We start from the raw sequence: 22,922 nt of genomic DNA, 5'->3' as shown, positions 1-22,922 counted from the left end.
AGAGGAGAGTTTCCAGGAAAGCAGATTTTATAGTGTAGTAACTGTCACTTCCCTCACTTCTGTCTACCTACCAGGGGAAAACAGACATTCAGCTGGTTCCCACCAACAAAAAAAAAGACCTTAACACAAAGTCTGTGCAGTGTAACAGTACTCTTGAACCTGGGACAAGGTCCCACTTTTCATATCCGGCACTCTGCAGGTCTAAAGAATATTCTTTGGGAAGTGGGGAGGAGGGTATGCCAAGATTCACCCTGTTGAGGATGCCAAAGTTAGCCTGAGGGAGACAGTCCCAGCAGAGCAAGGGACACAATGACAGACACAACCTACACCATTGGTGGGAGACTCAGGAAAGACAGAGTGACCCTTCCCACAACGTCCCGGCCCCTAGAGCAATTTTTAAGGAAACAACGGCCTGGGAGCTAACTGTTTACCGTTAATGAAAATCTTGGGGCAGGTGGGTGTTCAGCACATGAGGGGGTAGGAGAGTGGATACCAAGGAGTAGGGGTAACTAGAGAAAGAGGAGACTAGAGAGGACAGCGGACTGCACAGCTACAGGAAAAGTCTAATCTGTGTAGAGGGGAGATGTTCAACCTGTCACGAGAGTTGGGAATTTAATAACCAGATTAGACCAGAGTCACTGAACTGGACTAAATTCTCCGATGGGACTCAAATTCCATTATTGGACAGGATTAAGTTTTCTCTCCCTCATCCCCCTCCAGTGAGTGGAAATGGGGTTCAGAGTTATTAGAAGAGATAAAACCATTCTTTGTGCACCTCACTGACCTGAGACTCCTCCATCAAGCCAGCTACACATTAAGTCCCAGAATCTCTGAGTTGGCTGGAATCTCCAGCAGAGAAATTTTTTCCTTTGCCTGCTCCTCCTCCTGGCATCTGCCCCTCTGTCTATACATACTAGAGAGGATGAAAACCAAAAAAGCCCACGGAGGATTCCTAGCTTCATTTCATCATTCAAATGAATACTCTAATTTTTCACACAAACAACTTTCCATTCCAGCACTTTTTCATTTAAGAGTACGTTATCTTAATGAGAAAATTCCTAAGGGTAAAATAACCTATGTTTGAAAACTAGCATCCTGAAGGGGCACCTGGGTGGCTTAGTCGGTTAAGCGTCCGACTTTCGCTTAGGTCATGATCTCGCGGGTTCGTGGGTTAGAGCCCTGCGTCGGGCTCTGTGCTAACTGCCAGCTCAGAGCCTGAAGCCTGTTTCAGAGTCTGTGACTCCCTCTCTCTCTGACCCTCCCCTGCTCTTGCTGTCTCTTTCTCTCTCCTAGAAATAAATTAAACATTAAAAAAAAAAAAAAGAATAGTTTAAAGAAAACTAGCATCCTGTATAGTGAGGCTGACACATTGCTTGCATAAATTTGGCAGCCTAATTTATTATTCACTTAGTAAGCATGACACAGAGGTTTCTAGTGGGGGACTCAACAGGTTCAGAAGCCATGTTAGAACTTTATCTTGAAGGTATCCCTAAGTTCCCATTCAGAGACAAGCTTTTTACTGATATCCAGGGCTAATGTAGATTTACAGGGGTTTATGTTAATATTTGCTTTTATCCAGAAGGGTACTGTATATCTCCATCATTTCTGTCTCAGTTCCTAAATCCATAGTTTATTGTTCTTTAAAGCTGTACACCTGAAGTCTCCCTTCTTCAGGGTGGCTTCTTTTTTTAAAAGATTCTTCTTTGGGCTTTTCTGTAAATTATCAGTGATCCTAGCCAGGCTCATATATGTTTAAATTTTGGGGTACATGCTTCTCAGAACATTAAGCCGTGTGTGTGTGTGTGTGTGTGTGTGTGTGTGTGTGTGTGTGTGTGAGAGAGAGAGAGAGAGAGAGAGAGAGAGACAGACAGACAGACAGACAGACAGAGAAAGAAATGGCCTGATATAAAAATAACCAAGTTGTCCCGAGGTGGAACTGACCAAGTTACTAAGATAAAAGACAGTGGAAAAAGCTAGTGGATGCTGAAGAGCTGCACTCTGCCTAAAAGTCAAAAACCAAGAAATGATGTTCCGATGACAATAAAATAATTCCCCCCACACCATCCAGTAGATGGTGCTGTTCACCCAAAACGGCTTTGTTGCTGTTCAGAACAGAAATGTTTAACACACAAATATGAAGTAAATGTTTAATTCTTATACCCCCAAATCCCAGAGTTGTCTAAAAGTTCCATAAAACAAAAATTGTAAATAGTGCTTTAGTGTAAACTTTGAAATAACTTACACTTTCACCTTTGATTCCAGAGGCTGTAGATTGAGGTGATATTTTTCAATATTATTCTCCATATCCATGGCCATCTGGTGACTAGAAACAGAAATAATGCCTCAAATATAGTTATTTATAGTTAAATATATAAATTTATATTTATTTATAGTTAAATAAATCTTTGTAACAATAATATTGATAAGTTATATCTATTTGAAAAAGCAGATATATATCCAATTTTCTTCATTTTAATGAATTCACAGAGTCTTAAATTCTCCTATTTATGGATAATGGATAAATAATCACACCATAAAAAGAAAATGATGTTTTGCTTTTAACCTTTGCTGTTCTTTTGATTTTTACTCCTCAGCTCAACATTCATATTTAAGGCATGAAAGTCATTTCCTTTAAGCAAAGTGATAAGCAGAATATTGGGCCACTTCAGGGGGAGAATAAAAACATAAGGAGAGTGTTATAAATCCAGTGGCATTGTCCAAGTTGTAGAGAAAGTATCTCATTCATTCTCACCCCAGTGGCGCCACTGCCATTGAACCTTTCCCTCTTTCATTCTGTAAGCTTTGTCAGAGCTCCCACTATGAACAAAGCATGAATCTCTGCCCTGGAAAACTCTATATCCATAGATACATGATCACCGCTTCCAATGAGCTTATTAGACAATCACTGGGTGTTACAATGATCAAGGAAGATTTCATGGAGATGGTGGTAGTTGATCTGGGTTTTGTAGAATGGACAGGAATTAGGTTAAGTTAAGGTGTGAAAGGTAATACATATGAGACAGATATTAAAACAAAAGATTAGAGGTGAAAAACCTCAGGCTATTTTTAGATAACAAAGAACAATCTGGTGAAAGTGGAGGATAAAAGTAGGAGATAAGTTTGGATAAGCAGAAAACTAATAGTTGTTGGCCACATAATATAAACAAAACACTGTCATAAACATTTTATATGTATTATCTTATTCAATTCTCACAGCAGCCTCTACCAATTACGTATTTTCGTATTGAGAAATCTGAAGCTCAAAGAGGTAATGCTCAAGTCACTGTACAGCAGAAACCACACTGCAATTCAAGTCTCATGACCACAAAAAACTTAATGCTACTGACTGTGGTTTTCATAGGTCAAATATTGGACATCCCAATCCAAGACACATGCATGTGCTAAGGGTGTGTGTGCGTGTGTGTGTGTGTGTGTACGTGTGTGTATGTGCATATGTGTCCATATGTTGTAACAAAGCTGAAACAAAAATTTCAGGAAACATTATTTCCCCAACTACATGTAATGTATGCTGATATTTTTTATTATATTTCAGATTTTTTAATATTATATTTCAGTGGTGAACCATCAAAGTGATTTAACAAACCATCAGTGGATTGTTAACTTATAGTGTGAAAAATATTACTGTGGGGAAACATAAAGTATTTGAAGCAGGAAAACCTGAATGGGATGTTTAAGGGTGATTATTAGTAGCAGTGAACAAGGAGAGTGATGGAAAATATTTAGAAGGGTATTCAAATTGTCTGATAATGAGGACCAAGACTGTGGTTCTAGTAAAGAAAAGAAAAAGATACGGAAAAAAATTGAGCTCGAAGTATCTCTAGGACTTTCTCCCCTTTACAAAGGAATAACCAAAAGGTGGAGAAACACATGGTAGAGCAGATAAATTCCTACAGGGCCAGTAGGTGGTGCCATCAGCACAATATAGCTTTGTGGTGGTCCAGCTGGGATATTGGGGGGTCAATACAGTACAAGACTGTACTCTTTGCTCTATGCCATTGGTATTCTGAGTCCATTATTAATTCATCCTTATCCATTCATTTATAAATATATTGTGTTTATTCTATGTGTCGGAAATGATGCAAAACACAAGTGACACAATAGTGAAAACACTAGACATGTTCCCTGTTCTATGGTTTTATAATCTAAGAGAAGGTGGATATTAAACAAGTAACTGTAAGAGTGATAGATTTTATTAAAGGGGAAACACAGAGGGACCTAATGCATGTCAGTTGACATAGAAAGTGTTGTTTTTACAATTTCATGATCTTGTAGGGACAACGGCCTTATAAGAAAGATACTTTAAGATTTTGTTAACTTGGGGCGCCTGGGTGGCTTAGTCGGTTAAGCGTCTGACTTTCGCTTAGGTCACGATCTCGCGGTTCATGGGTTTGAGCCCTGCGTTGGGCTCTGTGCTGACTGCCAGCTCAGAGCCTGGAGCCTGTTTCAGTCTGTGACTCCTTCTCTCTCTGACCCTCCCCTGCTCGCTCGCTCTCTCTCTCTCTCTCTCCTAGAAATAAATAAAACATTTTAAAAAAATGTATAAATTAAAAAAAAAAAGATTTTGTTAACTAAACCCCTTAATAGCATATTAGTAAATCGGGCAATAGGAATACATGTGAGGTGCTGTGGGACCTCTAGTTATGCAGCAACCAAAGGCAAAACTCAAGTTTTCATAAACAGAATTTTTATAATATTAATAAATTATAATTTGCAGTTGTAATTTATACATCTTCAACAAACTATAAACTATGAAAACCTGTAGGTTTTAATTGGATAGCTTTATCTCATTCCATCAATAACCTGTGGGTTATTACCTGTGGGCAATAAAATGATTATATGTGAGGTGAACGTGTGACTTGCAATCCTATATTATGCACCAGAAACCCAACTTGATTCAGTATGTACAACAAATAGCAATCACCCTAAGGTCTTACTTAAGTTAATAAATGATTATCAAAAACAACAGAGTCGTAAGCAAGCTCTTAATTAATGGCATTACTAATTACTCTTCTGTTTATGAGCACATAGAAAGCATTATTGAATATGTGCACGTATGTGTATACAAATGACCTAGACTGGCACGGCATGTAGTCTCAAGTAGAAGAGAGTTGCAGCTTCCCCTCCCTTCATACTGGCTGTCTACCACAAAACCCTGTTGAGCATTCAGAATAAACGTAATGTTCCAAGGGGGAATAACTGATCAACTGCTATGACACCACTATCACTTAACTTACGGTCATTTCAAGTAGCTGAGATGATTTACATCAACACCTAAGTCAGCTACAGCTATAATGAAATGCCTAACTGCTCACTCAGAGTACACCAGTTTTTCAATCAAATTTTGACAGCTTTCAAGGACACAGACCTGCCCCGAAGCAAACCAGGAAAATCTCTAAAACTGCAGGCAAATGGGTATAGCCGTTAGGGCTGGCAGCCATTGTTTGTTCTCTCTCTCGGTCCTGGCCAAACATGAAAGAGAAGCTTACCCCACAGGCCTGTGTGCTTTGAGGGGAGACCTTAATTCCCATCTCTGGAATTCCTCAATCATGATGAGGAAAAATAAGCATGCAAAGCAGACTGGCCATTTCCAGAAGTTTTTAGCTTTCCCAGGCTTCTGGACAATAAGAAGGAAAGAACAGGGGAGGAAAGAGGAGGCAGAAGCCCACATATATGCCATTAATCCTCACAAATCTTCCTGAGAGCAGAGAGCTGGGAAAGATACACATTGGGATTAGTGACAAGTTTAATACAGAACTGTGATCAATTAGCAAGAAAAAACTTCTGGAGTTCACTTCTCACACTAAAATCGATTTAATAGATAAAAGTGATGAGGAGAACAAAGACAAGAAAAATATAGATAAAATTAAATTTCCTTACAACTCACAGCCCATTGATAAATACCTGAGACATGAAGAGTATGACATTCCTCAAGGAACTCATGGCTGCCTTAATGTTGATGTTATGCTAGAAAGTAAAGCAACCTGGCGAGACCTCCAGGATCCTGTAAGTCTTCTGTAACATATGGAAATATCTTAAAAGACTTCCTGTATCTCTACCTGCCCCCACACCCAACCTAAAAGTATATAATCAATTGCTCCTCACAATCACAGTATAGCTCCTCCTTCCCATGGGTCCTGTCCTTATACTTTAATAAAAACACCTTTTTGCACCAAAAACATCTCAAGAATTCATTCTTGACCATTGGCTCAGCAGCCCCACGTCAAAAGGTCTGAACTTCACAGAGAAAGTGTGTCCTAAGAAAATTAAGCTATGTGAGATTACTGAATAACTACAAGGAATCTAAAATGTACCTACACCACTGGTTGTCATCCCAGCTCCTCATTAGAAGTAAATAGAGGGAGCTTTAAGAAATACTAATTTTAGGATCTCATCCTCGGAGATTCAGATCAATTTGTCTAGGGTAGAGCTTATGCCAAGGCTTATGCCATCTTTATTAACTTCCAGGTGATTCTAAGGGCATCCAAGATGAAGAACCACTTATCTAATGTCATTAGCACACTAGTCTCCATAGAGGAAAATCCTTCTAGTTACACAGTCAAAAACTTTTTAGTTATTATTTACATACTGCTAGTGATGGTAGTGGTGAGGGGCACACCATAATAAAGATAAATTGAATCTGAAGATAACCCAGAAACTTTATTTGATCAAATAGCTGAAACTGTCCTTCAAGTGATGACATGGAAAATTCTTAGAACCATGGAGACAGAATGAACCTGAACATGTCTAGTCCAAACAGCCACCCAGATGGAAAGAGAAGGGGTTGACATTGAAGCCACTGGGCTATTGTGGGTGTCTTATTTAGGGCCCTCATCTCAACTGCCAAGTCAGTGTTGTTCACTTCACTGTTAAAGATAAGGAAACTGTGTTCAGGGTGGTTAAATAATTTGTCCAGACTCACAAAGCTAGGATAAAATCAGAAAGAGGAACCATATTCAAGATTTTCCATTTTCAGGAATGTTTTCAACAGCGTATCAGATGGGAACTTCTAGTATCTGTCATCTCACTCCTTACTAAAGAATTCCATTCTGTTGGGCAGGCTGAATTTTTACAAACGTTATTCTTTTTCTGAGTCACAAAGTTTTTTCTCCATAAATCCTGCTCACCGATTCTTGTTATGCCCTTTAGAGCAAGAAGAGCAATTTGTCCCCCCTTTTTGTAATTAATGTTTTTTTTTATTTATTTCTGAGAGAGAGAGAGAGAGAGAGAGAAAGAGGGCATGAGCAGGGGAGGGTCAGAGAGAGAGAGGGAGACACAAAATCTGAAACAGGCTCCAGGCTCTGAGCTAGCTGTCAGCACAGAGCCCAACACAGAGCTCGAACCCACAAACCGTGAGATCATGACCTGAGCAGAAGTCAGACGCTTAACCGACTGAGCCACCCAGGTGCCCCATTTTGGCCCCTTTTAATGGGAAAATTCCTTCAAACCTTTAAGGAAAACCATTATGTTCCCTCTGAGATTTCTTTTCTCCAAGTACACATCTTTAGCTCTTTGTAGTAGTTTTACATGGCTCCAGAAACTAAATTTTTTTAAAGCTCTCTTTATTTATTTTTGAGAGAGAGAGAGAGACGTAGAGTGTGAGCAGGGGAAGGGTAGAAAGAGAGGGAGACACAGAATCTGAAGCAGGCTCCAGCCTCTGAGCTTTCAGCACAGAGCCCGATGCGGGGCTCCAATTCACTAACCGCCAGATCATGACTTGAGCCGAAGTCGGATGCTCAAATGACTGAGCCACCCAGGCTCACAATTTTAATTGACTTCCTCTAGTGCTCTTGGGAATGTCTGTGCTTTCTTAAATGTGATACCCAGAGCCATGAGTGGCACCCACGCGGCCTTGGCACTGAGACTTAGCTGGTGGTTGAGAGCAAGAGCTCTGGTGGCATCCATATATGGTTTTGGTTTTCACCCTTGCTACTCTTAATAAAAATACTTAGACAAGTGCTGAAAGCTCTCTGAGCCTCTTTCCTTCTCTGAAAAATGGAAATAATCTCTGTGTCAGAAGGCTGTAATCAGAATTCTATGAGGAAATATCTGTAAGCATTCACTGATATGGAAGATAATTAGAAATGCTCAGTAAATGACAGTTCACTTTTTCTTTTATCTGGACAATGCACGCTATTATCAGTCTAATATTGTGGTAATATTTTTAGAAGCCATATAAAATTATGGTCCCGTGTTAACATCAGATAAAACCTCCAAGCATCTACTCACAAACTGAAATCAGAATATATCTCTGATGTATCTAATTGTACATTTTTTTAAAAATCTAAGTGAAAAATACACTTACATTGAATTTATCTTTCTTGCTTTTTTTAGCTCAATTTTGTTCCACTCTGCAGTATTATATTTTTAAGTATATTTATTTATTTTGAGAGAGAGAACACGTGAGTGGGAGAGAAGGGGAGTGGAGGTGTCGGGGAGGGGCGGAGAGGGAGGGAGAGAAAGAATCCCAAGCAGGGTCTACACTGCCAGCATGGAGCCCAGTGGAGGGCTCAAACCCACAAACCATGAGATCATGACCTGAGCCAAAGCTGGAGGCTTAACTGAGTCGCTCAGGCACCTTTCTGTAGTATTATTTTAAATGTTAATTCTATTGGTCTTAGTGTTACCCTTAAGCTTTGTGCAAATTTTATGACTGCCTTCTATACACTCCATTGATTAAAAGCCAAAAACAGGGCAGGGTTGTTAAGTTTTAAGCCCTCAGACACAGCACCAAGACATCACCGTGCATCATACTAATCTGTTAATCAGTACAGCTTGTATATCATAGCTCAACTAGCCATAAATCTATCTAGCCATATATCAAACAAGCCACATTTCTGAGTTCCTGACCACAATGATAACATAAGAAACTGTCAAATTTACTTATTAATTTTTGCCTTACTAGGTGTGGTTTTTTTTCCTTTTATTTTTTTCATCCAAGCTTTTAAACCCCAAATATAATTAATATCCTTTGGTATTTTTTACTTACTTTTCAAGTAAATATTTTCCATCATTAACTTGTTCTAAAGGATTCTGCAATCTTTTCATTTCCTCCTGTGAAAAAGAAAAGAAATATCTTACAAACTGACCTCATGTACTTGTGGGTAATAATATTTGAGTACAATTGTTTGCAAAATTGAGATAACACGCTGTTAAGAGTTCTGGACTTTGCAATGGGTAAGTGCTTAGACATACAATTCAATTTGACCCTTGATCAAATTAGAATACAATACTGCCACTCAACTTGTGTGATTTTTTTAACGCACTAAAGATAATGCTTCCTGTTATTTTTCCAGAGTGGGGATGTGTTTATATGGATCCACTCACACTCTTCCCAAATTTACTCTGTCAACAGTATTAAGCTTGCTGGTTGCTGGGTGAAGGGCTCTAATGAGCATGTGCTGGGTTTGGCCATTCAGCAGCCATCCTCTCCTGTCTCTTGGTAACTCTAGGTAACCTCATCTCCGAGTCATAGTGCTCATACATGTGCAAATGTGCACATGCGCACATACACAACTTCCCTGAATTTTAGGCTTCCATGGTTTCTGTAATCCCATTCTTCAGGCCACAGTGATTCAGGGATAGGACAGAGGCCACTATTTGCCTCATCACAAAAAATGAGTAAGCTCCAAGAGGATGCCTCAGTTAGAATTAATTATACAGTTGTCCCTAAAAGACCATCAGGACTAATCTCAATATGCTTCTAAGCCACCGGATATCCAAGTCTCCTAGGTCATCCTTCATTCCTCAGTTTCTTTAACTTTATACTGTATTGTGCATCCCAGAACTTGACCCAGTTACCAACCTCTCCCCAGTCCCTCCAGCCTTTTCCCTGAGCTCTTTGGAGCTCATAGTCTGTCATTAGCAAAATCCTCTATCTCCTCAACTTCTTTGAACATATCCTTCAACTTATTCTGACTGTACTTTGCCTCACTGTTCTGGGACAGCTAAATTTCTGTTAGAGCAAGAAAATCAAAAGACCATTTAGAAAAGAGTTTTAGGATATACAGAATTTTTGCTGAGAAACTTAGCTGAGGCCCTGAACACATCATCTCCCCTGCAGCCTGCTTAAGAGGTGGTCATTTATGTCTCACATGCTATATCCAGCATGGTCTAAAGGCAGTATGGGACCCTTTCTTCTCCTTGATTCTCCCAGATCCTCCTCACTCCTATAAAATCTTCGTTCCTCTGGAAACATGCCAGCAGTTTATCCTAGGCCTCTGTCCTCTTCCCTATCAATCCACATTCCTCAGGAGGTCATATCTAGTTCCATGGCTTTAAATTTATATTTGTACCTGACCTCTCCTCTAAACTCCACTCTTCTATATCTGCTTGCCTACTTGATAGCTCCATATACACTTATAATGGGCATCTCAAGTTCAAGGCCAAAGTCTTGATTTCCTTGACTCTGCCCTCCAACCCAAACCTCCTTCTTTATCACTTCTTCCACATTTTAGCAAATGGTATCACTATTCATCTAGATACACAGAGCTAAAGCCTAGAATCACTTTCATACCTTTGTTCTTCTCACAAAACACAATCAATCAGCTAATCTTACTGATCCCAACTTCAAAATACATCCAGGACTTGACCACTACTTCTAGTGTGGTCTAAGCCAATGGTGAGTCTCCTGTTTCTGTTTCCCATATTGGTCCACTTCAGTCAATTCTCTTTACATCAGCCAGCATGATCTTTTAGTACCTAGGCTTTCATTTTCAAGTGTGTGGAATACACATATCATAAATATAAAGTCATACTGTATATTTATGATATGTGACTTTTGACAAATGCATATATTGGTAGAACCACCACCCAAAATGAAATAAAGAACATATCTCTCTCTAGGAAGTTCCTCTCTCAAAGGGCAGCTTGGTTCTGATTTCTATCACCATAGATTAATTTGGCTTGTTCTAGAACTTCATACTATACTTTTGTGTCTGGTTTAATTCACTCAGCATTATATTTTGAAATTAGTTGCTCAACCAATATTAATTGTTTAAAGTTCACTTTCGTATTTGTGGAATAATTTTTTTTCCCTCTCTGAATTCTAGAATGTAAGGATTTTGAAGTGAAGAAACCTGGAACTTCAATGTAAGTATGTTGTGTGGGGTAAGAACTACTAACTGGAGAAAAAAGATAGCAGAAAGGACGGATGCCAAGGAAACAGCCAAGGAGCCAGTGCCCTAATCATACTGTGAACTTCTGGGTCAAACTGGATCTTGAAACCAGCATATTGATGGACTTTTCAGTTTCATGAGCCAATAGATTCTCCCATTTGCTTAAGGCACTTTTGGCTGAGATTTCTATTTTCTTTCAGTTGAACGAATCCAAACTCAGAAATGACAGTCTGAGCTATAACCTAGGGCTACAGTATACAAAACCCTAACTAGATGAGGCATGGGACTATAAAACTTCAGAACTGGGCAGTTGTTTACTTTGTTGTGTTTTGTCAGTCTCTTAAAAAAAAAAGTGCTATTCAGAAGAATAATGGATGAAGCAGGTCATGGTCTTTATTCCTTTTTATTAAGGCTGCTGCTTTTATATCCAATATTTGTATAACAAACCTCATATAAAGAACATTTCTGCATCTTCTGCAAAACTGCTGTATAAAGCATTATACATTTTGCTACAGCTTCTCTCATACAAAAGAATAAAATTTTAGGATTTACTACTAAGGGATATTTTCCCCTTCTGACATAATAATGCACTTCTTTCATCAACAATAACAACTTATAAGTCTTACAGAGGTTGTTTATTTTGCCTTGAAGCTTAAGCTAAATGAAATATTCAGTTGTCAGAACTACTTTTTCCATGCTGTTAGTACAATTATACCTCTCTCTTTCATTACATGTACATGATGTGTGAAACTCTTTATTTTAACTCTTACATGTTTGCTTTTCACAGTTAAGTGGAAGCCAGTACTATACATGTACTGAATGTATACATGATGAGTGGGTAGGAAGATAAAGATGATCAATAGGTAGGTAGGTAGCTAGACAGATTGATAAAGAATCCTTTTCACTCTTATACATGGCTTTTTATTTTCACGGTAAAACTAACTCTTCAGCACAATAGAGGCTGGTTTCTTATTCTAAGAACAAGTCTCCACATTCATCCTCTATTTTCCCCCAAACCTCCAAATCTCCCACCTAATCCTTCATTATACCCCATCCCAGGTCGAATAAGAATCCATAGTTATTCTAGAAAACAAGATGAGGATTTTTAGGTCATAAACTTGTTCTTTTTTTACCCGCTGCATTATGATTAGCAAAGAGACTGAGCTGTTGGTAGTGCCAGCACTTTCTTCTTTAAGATGTCCCTGTGGTGTGCTTTCTTCTTTTCTTTTTCCCTGGGGATTTGGGGGGCAGGAAATAAAGAGCTTTTGCACTCTGTGCCAGCCACTCTCCTTTCCTTGGTTCTTTCATTGCAGAGAGCTTGCTGTGTGGGGAGGGCTTTGATGCAGTACTTTATTCAATCTCACTATCCACGTTCTAGGAAATCATATTAAACATAAGGTCAATGACTAACAAGAGCTTTCTGAACAGCTGCTCTGCTGACAATTTGGAGGATTGATTTCATCATTTGGTTATTTAAGCTAACTATACAAAAACACTTCAATTCAATGGGCCTGGAAGTTCCAAGCCATGTCCTCATTTTCTTGGAAATCAATAAGGAGGTTGCTTGCTCAACAGATCTTCACTTGGGAGTTTTACTTTTTGAGAAAATTTTGTTTCAATTTACCGTTAAAAACATACACAAATTGGTCCCTTCCATCACTGGTTTCTCCCACTAGTCTTTTCGTCTCTGATTTCAGATCTGGCAATGCCATTTCCCTACTAGAAACCAACAGTAGCTCCCCAGTGCTTTGAGGATAGATTCCAAACTCCTCAGCCAAGGTCTGGTGCAACAGGGCCCACCAGTCTCCCCACTCCGCCTCACGTGCCCCGCCTCACACACTCTGTCCCTAAGTATGGTCATATGAAACTTCACACCATTCTGGAACTCACATCCTCTCTTATTGGACAGTCAATGACACTGTGTCCTCAATTGTTCTACTGGCTCACTCCCACTCTTCCTTCAGGAAGTGCCCAACATTAGCCTCTTCCACGGATGCTTCCCAGACTCAACAGGAAGGTCAGATACCTCACCTTGCTTCCTTAGCAATCCATGGTGATCCCTATGTTAGCACTACCACTCTACCTGACACACCTGCTACCTTACCCCTAAGATCCTTGAAGTCAGAGATGGTGACCTACTCACATCGAGATGTCTATTCCCCAATGAGGCATTCAGGAGGTACTTAATAATTGTTGAATAAATGAATTATAAATGCATTGAATGCATTATTCTCACTGAGGTGAAAAGACATCTTAGTAGTTTAATGGCCCAAAAAATCCCAAGAAACTGCACGTCTTCTGCTGATTCTTCTCTACCTCCTCTCCCAATACACTTTTTTTTTCATCATTCAGTAGCTTTCTTTTTTATTTAACATTACATTTTTTCCAGCTTTATTGAGGTATAATTGACGGTTTAAAACTGTATATATTTAAGGTGTATGACTCAATGATTTGATGTGTATAAACTTTGTGAAATAATGTAACCTTACATAGTTACCACTTTCTTTCTCTTTCTTCCTCCCCCTCCTTTCCTCCTTCTTCCCTCCCTCTCTCCCTTTCTTCCTTCCTTTCTTTTTGTTTTTGGTGTCGTAAAAATACTTGAAATCTACCCTCTTAGCAAGTATTAATCCTGCACTACAGTATTGTTAACTGTACACTGTTGTACTTCACATCTCTAAAAGTTACTCATCTTGCCTAACTGAAGCTTTGGTCCACTTAACCAGCATCTCCCTACTCAAATTCTTGCCTCATCTCCACTTTCCTCTGTTCCAGGAGGCTCAAGATGTTGGACTTTATCAACCAGGCCCCTTTGTCCTATGGCTTTGGGTAAAAACTGAGCAGTGGGAGGCACTACATAAGATCAGAGGTTAGCAGAAGAGAGAAGTTGGAGTATTTATTTTATTTTCTCCCATCTCAGACTGGTGTAACTAGAGGCCACAGCTCCCATGGGGTGGCTTCATCCACAAGGTGGTTCTTGCCATAGTCCAATAACCTCTCCTTTTTCTTGCCCCTCCAAGGTCTTTCCCTTTCTTCCTTTCCCTCACTTCCCTCCCCTTCCTTATTGTTGCCTTTCCAATTATTGATAGCCTCAGATGCTTCACCTTTCTTTGTGAAAGGTGCCCATATCTATGTACCTACTTCATTAACTCTTTCAATCACCCTTTTAAATGAGTCACCTATCTTCTTACTGGACTTTGGCTGATGCCTCAAGGATCCTAAATTTGTTTTTGCTTACCCTATCCTTGTATTTGCTTTTCTATAATCCAACAAATTCAATTAGTGAATTAACTGATCATATTAATTAACAGAAGAATATGTCTGTTTGATGGATGACCCTATAGAAGTTGTCCCAACTCAAAAGTCTAGCTCCAATTTTCTGGCTCAGTTTGACTCATCAGATAAGGTGATAATTTCTACCATGCTCTGCCTAACTTCTGTCTTTTTTGAAATTTTGGCTAAGCCTCATTGCAGAATACAAATTGAATTATTCAAGCACAAACCAGACAATTCCATATCCTTAATCCCATTTTCCCAAATGAAACTTGTGTTATAAGTAGCTGTAAAATACAGGCTGTACTGTTAGGGGGCATAACTGATTGACTATTTGCCAAAGCCCATGCTTCCCACTGTCATAAGAGTTGCTTTGAAGTGACTTGGGTGTAAACTTTTAGCCTGGATGGCAGATGCTGGATTTTTTTTTTCTTTTGTGTCTGTCTCTCCCTCTCACCTTACCCCAGCAAGTTTGTCTCCTGTCAAAAACAGGGGAATATAGCTAAAAAGTTAGATAGCTCGTCCCTGTGGCCACTTAGTCAGACTCTTAACTTGCCCAATAATAAAACACTGTCCCTGCCACTTCTACTGTCTCAACAAGCAGGGCATGCTCTTTAAATAAGTTTAAAATAAGAAATCCACTCAAAACTGTTTTTTTCTCTAAAGTGTGCACTTGTGCCTAAACACCAACCTTTTAACTTTTCTAACTTATACCTTGGCCATTTTATTCCCAGCACATCCCAAAATATTTAAAGTAACTTAAAACATGGAAACAATCTGTAATTTACTCCATTGTGTAGCTATGGGTGACAAAGCCTGTGCCACTTACATACATCATTTTTTGTGTTGAAAATAATTTTATGTTAACCTAAAGGTGACTATTTAACAAAAGTTAAGAGTCAAAATCACTTTTGACTCTTTTGACAGTTCAATCATTCAATTAAACATCATCAGGCTTTCTCACTGACCAAACCCCCAACATTGGCCTTTTTTAATGGAAATGTAATAAGGGCACTAAAAAAGGGGTTACTAATGTTTGCATAATTTGGAAAAGTAGAAGACATAAAATCTATACTAATTTTAGCTCTGCATCATTAAACATGAAATATTGATTATTGCTCTTTACAACAGAATTTATGAAGCTAGCTAGGCTGCTGTGTCCACATAAAGTGATTCTGATGCTTTGCCCCCGGAACCTCAGTGGCTGTAAATGATGCTCCTTGGTGACAGCTGGGAGGCTGGCATTCTGATCCACAGCCTTAAGAGATACATTTCCCAGATTAGACCAGGAATGACCCAGCTGCACAGCCCAACTTCAGAAAATTAAATTGGAGGGAGTCCAAACCTCTGTTGAAATAACTGTGTGAATTACAATGCTTCCCTGGGCCTTGTTATAATGTAAATGTGCTTTACAATTTACTGTCATTTCCCTTCTACTCCTGCTGTGAATATGGGCATTAATAGTCATCTCATCTACTTAAAGGCAAAATGGCATCAGAAATAAAAATGCAAGATTCATGTTTTCTCCCTTTGGAAAGCAGAGACTAAATTCTTTTTTTTCCTTTTTCTTTTTTTTTTTTTTTGCAAAAAGAGCATATATTTTGTTTATGTATTATGCATTAATGTTTTTTATGGCTGACAAACCTGTAAATTTCACACAGGAATTTATCTTGCAGCTGAACATGAATTTCTTTGGGAGGAAAAAATGGCTAATAGGGCATCAACAGCTCATTTAAAGGATTCATTCAAGTAAGTTATAGGCACATGAGGTGTATATGAGGTAGTAGACTTAAAAGAGATTTACCTGTTTCTAGCATATTTTGAATGTCCAATGAGATGCAGAGGGATTGTGATTTTAGTGACAATCACTGAAACTCACTATGCCAGTTCTCAGTGGCATTATTTGCTACCTCATACATAGTAAAACTTACAAACTTACCAACATGAGATATGACAATGGGAATTGCTGTGACAGCTCATTCTTTATTTTTGTTTGACCACCCAGGCTATGCTCATAAGCATTAGGACATAAAACAAAAACAAAAACAAAAACAAAACAAAACAAACAAACAAACAAAAAACCCTTTGATTGCCAACTCTGAGAATGCCAAACACCGGAGCTCATTTGAACAGATGCCAATTAGAAACATACTAAGTAAAAACCCACTTATGATTGTATCAGTTATTGGTCACCTTGGATCTGAGATGATTTCAGACCCTGAGATCGTCCTGGAGTAGATATGTGAAATGATACTCATCTGGAAGGGGATCTAGATCTAGACAACCAGACCACACACGTCAGCCCTCCGCCCTAATCTGAATAAGCACCTACAATTTCATCGGACTGCACTTGCATGGATCCGGTGGATCCAGCATCGTCAGACAGGTATGTTGAAAAATACCACTTAGGCTTAAATGTTGTTCTTCTCCTTTCCCTGAGATTATGTATGGTCTCAAGAACTTTTGCTAGTTTTAGACCACAGACATTCTAAAGTTATCATTATAAGATGAATACTCAGCTCATTACGAGGAGTCTACCCCACTCCTACTCACTCTAGGATACGAGAAATTAAAACACTATTAGTAATAATTTTAAAGTAATCATGCTGCTCAGAGTTAATTCAGCTGAACGCCTAGACAACAGTGAAAAATCAACTGAAATTGAAATACTAAGTACAACCACTAGGCGAGAGATATTTTTGCATCTTATACATTTCTGTACTCTGGAAAAACAAAACCCTAGATACCATGCTTCAAGCTGAAAACTCATACATAAGCATACAAGCCATCAAACAAATACCTCTCAGAATGCAGACAACAACAAAAGTGGAATAGTGAATCCATACACCAACTCCTGGTTTCCTGTGCCAAAGGACAAAAGCAAAGTGCAGGCAATCAGAACATCATGTAACTTCCAAATTGTTAATACTTGATTCTAGGATGTATTCCATTATATTTAGCAAATACTATCCAGATTAGATTTTTCTTAGTACAACTAGAGAATGAATTTCTCATTTGTGGGGAAGCAACCCAAATGCATGCTGGGAAGAGCTTTCCCAGCATGTTCTACTGAGACCTGTCCTTCTCTTCCTTTCCATTTCTTCCACTATCACCCGTGTCCAGGAACTTAGTGACTCTTACCAGAACTATACATATGTTATTACATAATTGTTTTTCTTTAAGTACATTTCTAATAATTTAGCTCTCCTACTCATAATCTCTAAACAAAAATAATATTCAGTGTTGAAAATATTCTTAATCCTGTAACTTCACTATTGCTCCTTCTATACCTTCTGAAATCCTTTTAAGTTCACCTCAAATGCAATTTTACACACTTTAACATTCCCTTCCACAGCTAATGTCATGTCATTTATTTGAACTACTGTTATTACTACTAACATTTATTGAATTTTACTAGGTCCCGGGCACATTGTATAAATTATCTTTTTAAAATTATGACTCCAGCCCCATAAAAATAGCAAAAGATGCAATTATTATTTCCATTACCTGGATAAGAAAACAGACTCAGAAAGATTATATAGCTTGACCAAGGTCTTATAGGAAAAACAGCATGCCAACCTAAGCAGTCCAATTCCAGAATCTAAACTTTATCCTCTCCACTCTTTTCCCATGAATGACATGCAACATGAATGAGCAGTGGCAATAACTCACCCATGAGGCCTATGAAGAAGTTCTAGTATTCTGCAAAGTACTCAGATTTCTTATCTGAACCAGACTTGTCATCTACTTGCTGTCATCGTAGACAAATGACTCACTCATAGGCTACAGTTTCAATATTTGTGAAATGGCGATGACCATGCCTACTCCATGGTGTTATGTGAGCACCAACGAAAATAACATATTTAAAAGTGTTTTGTGTACAATAAAATACTGGCCCCCCATGAGGAGATTCCTGAAGTGCCTTTCTGAGGACAGCAATTATGTCTCACTTGTTCCTGTGGTGTCCAGCTTTGTTCCAAGGTGTGTGATCTTGGACTGGGAAACCCCTTAGAGTCCCAGTTTCATCATCTTTAAGATGAGGACACTAACTATACCAAATTCCAAGGATTGCCAAGCTGTTTGATGATTAAAAATTCATGTTATTCATTCAGTCTTGCACCAGGCACATAGTAGATGCTCGATAATCTTCATTACCTTCATTATTATTAAATTTTTATTATCATATCTCTCTAGTCCCTCCAAAACATGGGTGTACACCCAGACATCTTCTCCCAGCTTACTCTAAACTCATTTCCATTACTTACCCAGTTGTGTCAGTTCTATTTTCGAATTGTCTCCAGAGCATACCCTCCCTGTTTGAACTGTCCTTAGTTAAGGATTCACTGCCTGCCGGAGTGAGCAACCTAAAATGCCAACTTCATCATCAGATCAGTCACCTGCTTGAAACTCGCCTTGCTTCCCTGCACCTAGCAGGTGGAGCCGAAGCCCCTGCAGCTGGCAGGACCTCGTGTGATGGTTCTATGTACCCTGTCCCATATGTTCTTCCAGCCCTTTTCTCTGACAGACCCATCCCCACTCCACTTAACCCTCTTAGAACATGAACATGTCAGTAAAATCCTGAGTGAAGATCAGGTGCTCAAATACTTGGAATGAGTCAGTCCATATATGGGTGTAAATAAAACAATGATAAAGAAAATATTTTGCAACAGAAACAATTGATTAATAATACATTATAGTGTGTAGGTTATAACTAAATAATAAAGACAGCATTGCCTCAATTATGGAGAATGGTCTCTCAGAAAGTTCTATGTATTGGAGCATGTCTCCATTCCTGGATATTTGGTTCTCTGTCTCCCAGATACCTCTCACACAGCCCCTAAAACTCACCCATCTTACTTGTAAAGTCTTCGCTTAGAGCCCTCTTTAGAAAACAATTAAATAAGCTTAATTTTATTATTACCTAATTTGTAGCAAATTAAAAAAAATCATTAAAGACGAGGTTATCAAAAGATGTGAGGTGATCTCATGGGTACATCAAGCATGATTAAATGTTAGCATCCAGCATAATTCTGGACACATAGCAATAATGTGGGTGTTAATAAGAATATTCAATAAAATTCATTAAAAGAAGAAAGAGACACTTTAAGAGGTTAAATGAGGCCATAACACAGAAGTATGAAATTGAAAGAACTTGAAAAAACATGAAAAAAAAAAAAACAGTGCTGCAAGTCAGCAAATTTTACTTTCATTTGTTCATTGTTCCATTCATTATTTTAAAAATTATATAGTCATATATGTTAGGCACTGTCCTAAGAGTATATAATGGGGACAGAGGAGAGAATAAGCAGGCGCAGCCCTGTCCTTCTGCAGCTTGAGGAAAGATGAGTTTTAAGTAGTCAAGGAGTTATCAATAACTATTTTCATTCAAAAACTGGTTTAAACATTTTGCCATTCAGGAAAGAATGCAGATCAGTCAAATTAGCCTGACTCTTGTGTTTGAATGGCGACAGAGTTTGAAAGATGATATTCTAGAGAGGGCCAAGAAAAGATTTGTCAATCCATGTGCTCACGGTGGGACAATGGCTAGAATTGACTAGAATGGTTGGCCCATGTACAGAATGTGAAAAGGTGATAGAAATGGCACCAAACTGGGATGCAAAAAATTCTCAAGTATAGATTAGAGGCTTACTCAATAAGAATGGCATTTACTGAGGAAAACAGAACAAGGCAGGCAGATAGACAAGAGAACAAAAGACAGTGTGTCATATCTGCTTTGTCCTGTGATGATCCATGACATCACTACAATTAAGAATGCCTATTTACCTCCTGCATATTATCTATTAAAAATTGAGTACCAAGTGTGTCTAGTAACACCAAAGGCAGATCATGCAGAAGAATAGTCTTTTTAGTGTGTGTGTGTGTGTGTGTGTATTGGACGGCAATGTTTCTTTTTATCTTAGAAATGAGTGACCACATGTGAAAAATACCCCTTAACATCAGGTGGAAAAACACACATAAACATCTTTCCCCAAACCCCACCTTTTAGTACTCAATGCCACATTTCCCACCGAGGTAAGGGCAATCTATTTTAAACCAAAGGTTAATTTTCATGAATAGAGAGAAACCTAATTGGAACGGAAAATACTAGGTTTATATAAACAGAGCATCACTTTTCAAAACCAATAAGAATTCTCAATGAGATGACTTTATTCTGTTCATATGTGAAATTCCCCATTAGATTTGTATCATTGGATTTCACGATTTTGGTGATTGCTCAAATTGCTTCATAACAAGTAGGTGAACAATCTTGATAAGAAGTACTTTACTCTAAACCAAGGTATGTTAAATTTGATATTTTCCCCTCATACAGCTATAGCAGAATGTTCAAAAAGAATGCTGAAGTCCTAAAGAGGAAATTAAACCTCAGCTGAGCTGTTATTAAAACTTCTATTGTATCTTTTAGACATGAAATCTCTACGTACTCAANGGGGGTGCTGGTGGTTTTCTAAACGTAGAGGATGAGTAAAAGGAGAATGGGGACGATAACAAATTATTGGAACAAAACATGGACCAGCATTCTCACCATTCAGGATTGCTAAATTCATGAATGCTATTAACTTCCTTGTTCTTAGCTCATTGAAGTTCTTACCCCCAGGCTGGTGACTATACCACTCTTCTCTTTTCTCCCTATTCACATCAAATTCTCTTATCAACTATTACTTACTCTTCTATTCAACAGGAAATTGTCACTCTCAACATCTGTAAAATCTCCAAATTGAGGATTTCATCCTGAATTCTCCAATGACTGTGTTCTTAAACTGTGTTCTTACATCTGCTCTGTAACATCCATGTTCTCACCTATATTGGAAAGCTCTTCTGCAAATGCATTCCTTCTTTAATAAAATACGTGGGTAAATGTTTCCCCTTTGCCAAGTGGAATCCCCTTTGAGTAATGTTACAGCCAGAATTTTAAAAAACAAAAAACCCTGATGCACACAATAGACTCCAACCAGCTAGCATTTGTTTAGAGTCTACTCTGGACCTGGCTATTTTCTGCCACCAGCAGCTTTGAAGCAGGGAGACAGCCATCAAATACACAATGCCACATTTAAAGGTCGTTATTACCTCAGAATTTACCCAGATGGAAGTTGAACAAGACCAAATGCATTCTGGGACATTTCCTTAAAGAAAAGAGTCCTGATATTTCATCCTCTCAGCAGCCCACACACAAAATAATAAAAATGTTCACTTTATGTAAGAGGGTCTTGAAAATATCAATATGAGTGGTTATAAGCTTTAATAGACCTCAGAATCCAATTAGCTACAATTTTGTGGTGGCTTAATAATTTATGATAATTGCAAATTCATTAGATTATAATTCACTACAGCCAAACCTATGGATTTCCTGATATCTTTAAAAACATGCATTCTCAAGGTGAAGCATGGCATTGTCTATGTTCATTGCTACCAAAATAGTTTAATTTTAACAATTCAGAATGCATTCCATTACTTAAACCTGGATCATTTGGAGATTTTCCCTGTTAATGCGGAGACATAAACCTAAGAGCATTGTACCAGCTCATTAAGCCTCTTGATTTCAGCAGCTGTCTAGTATTAGCTGAAAGCAATCTACTGTGTGTGCTTAAACAGGCCCTGTTCACCTTTTCCTCTGCTCCACAAACAAAAGCAAATCTAGAAAATGTATACATACATGTACACACACAATACACACATAACACACAACACTTGCCAAAAAAAAAAAATGTTAACCTGGTGAATTATTATAGGGAAAACTCCTGTACCCATTTTCTAAATCAAGAAATAGAACCTTACCAAACATGTCAGATGCCTCTTCACATGCCCCATCCTGATTACAACTCTCTCCCTTCCTCCCTCCAGAATTAACCCCCATTACTACAGTTTATACAGTAACCACCTCCTTATATTTTGCTATAGTATTCTCACCCAATTTTGCATTCTTAACTACTATCGTTTAGCCTTGCCCACTTTTAAATTTTTTTTAAATAATTATAAATTCAGAGAAAGTTGTGGAAAATGTACAGGGTGGTCCCACTCACCCTTCACTCTTTATCCCCCAATTTGCATAACTATTGTACTGTACTCCATGAAATGGTCATTTACATAATTCACAAAATTTACTGGAATTTCATCAATTATATATTCACTCGTGTGTGTGTGTGTGTGTGTTTATAGTACTAGGCAATTTTACCACATGTGTACCTTTGTGTAACCACTACCATGATCAAGATGCAGAACTGTTATGTCACTACAGGCTCCTTCATGCTACCTCTTTATAGCCACAAGCCTCTCCTCCTCTCCCAAATCCTAATGCTGACAACTATTAATCTATTTTCCATCTCTATAGGATTTCTTCCAAGAATATTCCAGAATGGGTCCATACATGATGCATTCTTTTTATTGATGATTAGTATTTCATTTATAGATGTATCAGTTTATTTAACCAGACATCAAATGAAGAATGTTTAGGTTGTTTCTAGATTCTGGCTATTATGAATAAAACTGCTATGAATATTT

The 22,922-nt window shown here is 38.3% G+C and overlaps 1 protein-coding gene across 1 annotated transcript in view; it reads right to left on the bottom strand.

Moving 5' to 3' along the window:
* Nucleotides 1–22,922, bottom strand: part of IQCJ (IQ motif containing J) — a 79,336-nt gene that overhangs the window by 10,669 nt on the left and 45,745 nt on the right. The window contains exons 3-4 of the mRNA XM_077753768.1: nt 9,008–9,072; nt 2,243–2,323 (exon numbers count right to left, since the gene is read on the bottom strand). Of these exons, the coding sequence (XP_077609894.1) occupies nt 2,243–2,323; nt 9,008–9,072 (146 nt within the window). The remainder of the gene's footprint in view (nt 1–2,242; nt 2,324–9,007; nt 9,073–22,922) is intronic.

The sequence above is a fragment of the Crocuta crocuta genome, unplaced genomic scaffold, assembly GCF_008692635.1.
Source record: "Crocuta crocuta isolate KB4526 unplaced genomic scaffold, BGI_CrCroc_1.0 scaffold761, whole genome shotgun sequence".
Lineage (NCBI taxonomy): Eukaryota > Metazoa > Chordata > Mammalia > Carnivora > Hyaenidae > Crocuta > Crocuta crocuta.
Note: the sequence above shows the minus strand (reverse complement) of the source record. Positions and strands in the feature narration are given on the sequence as shown.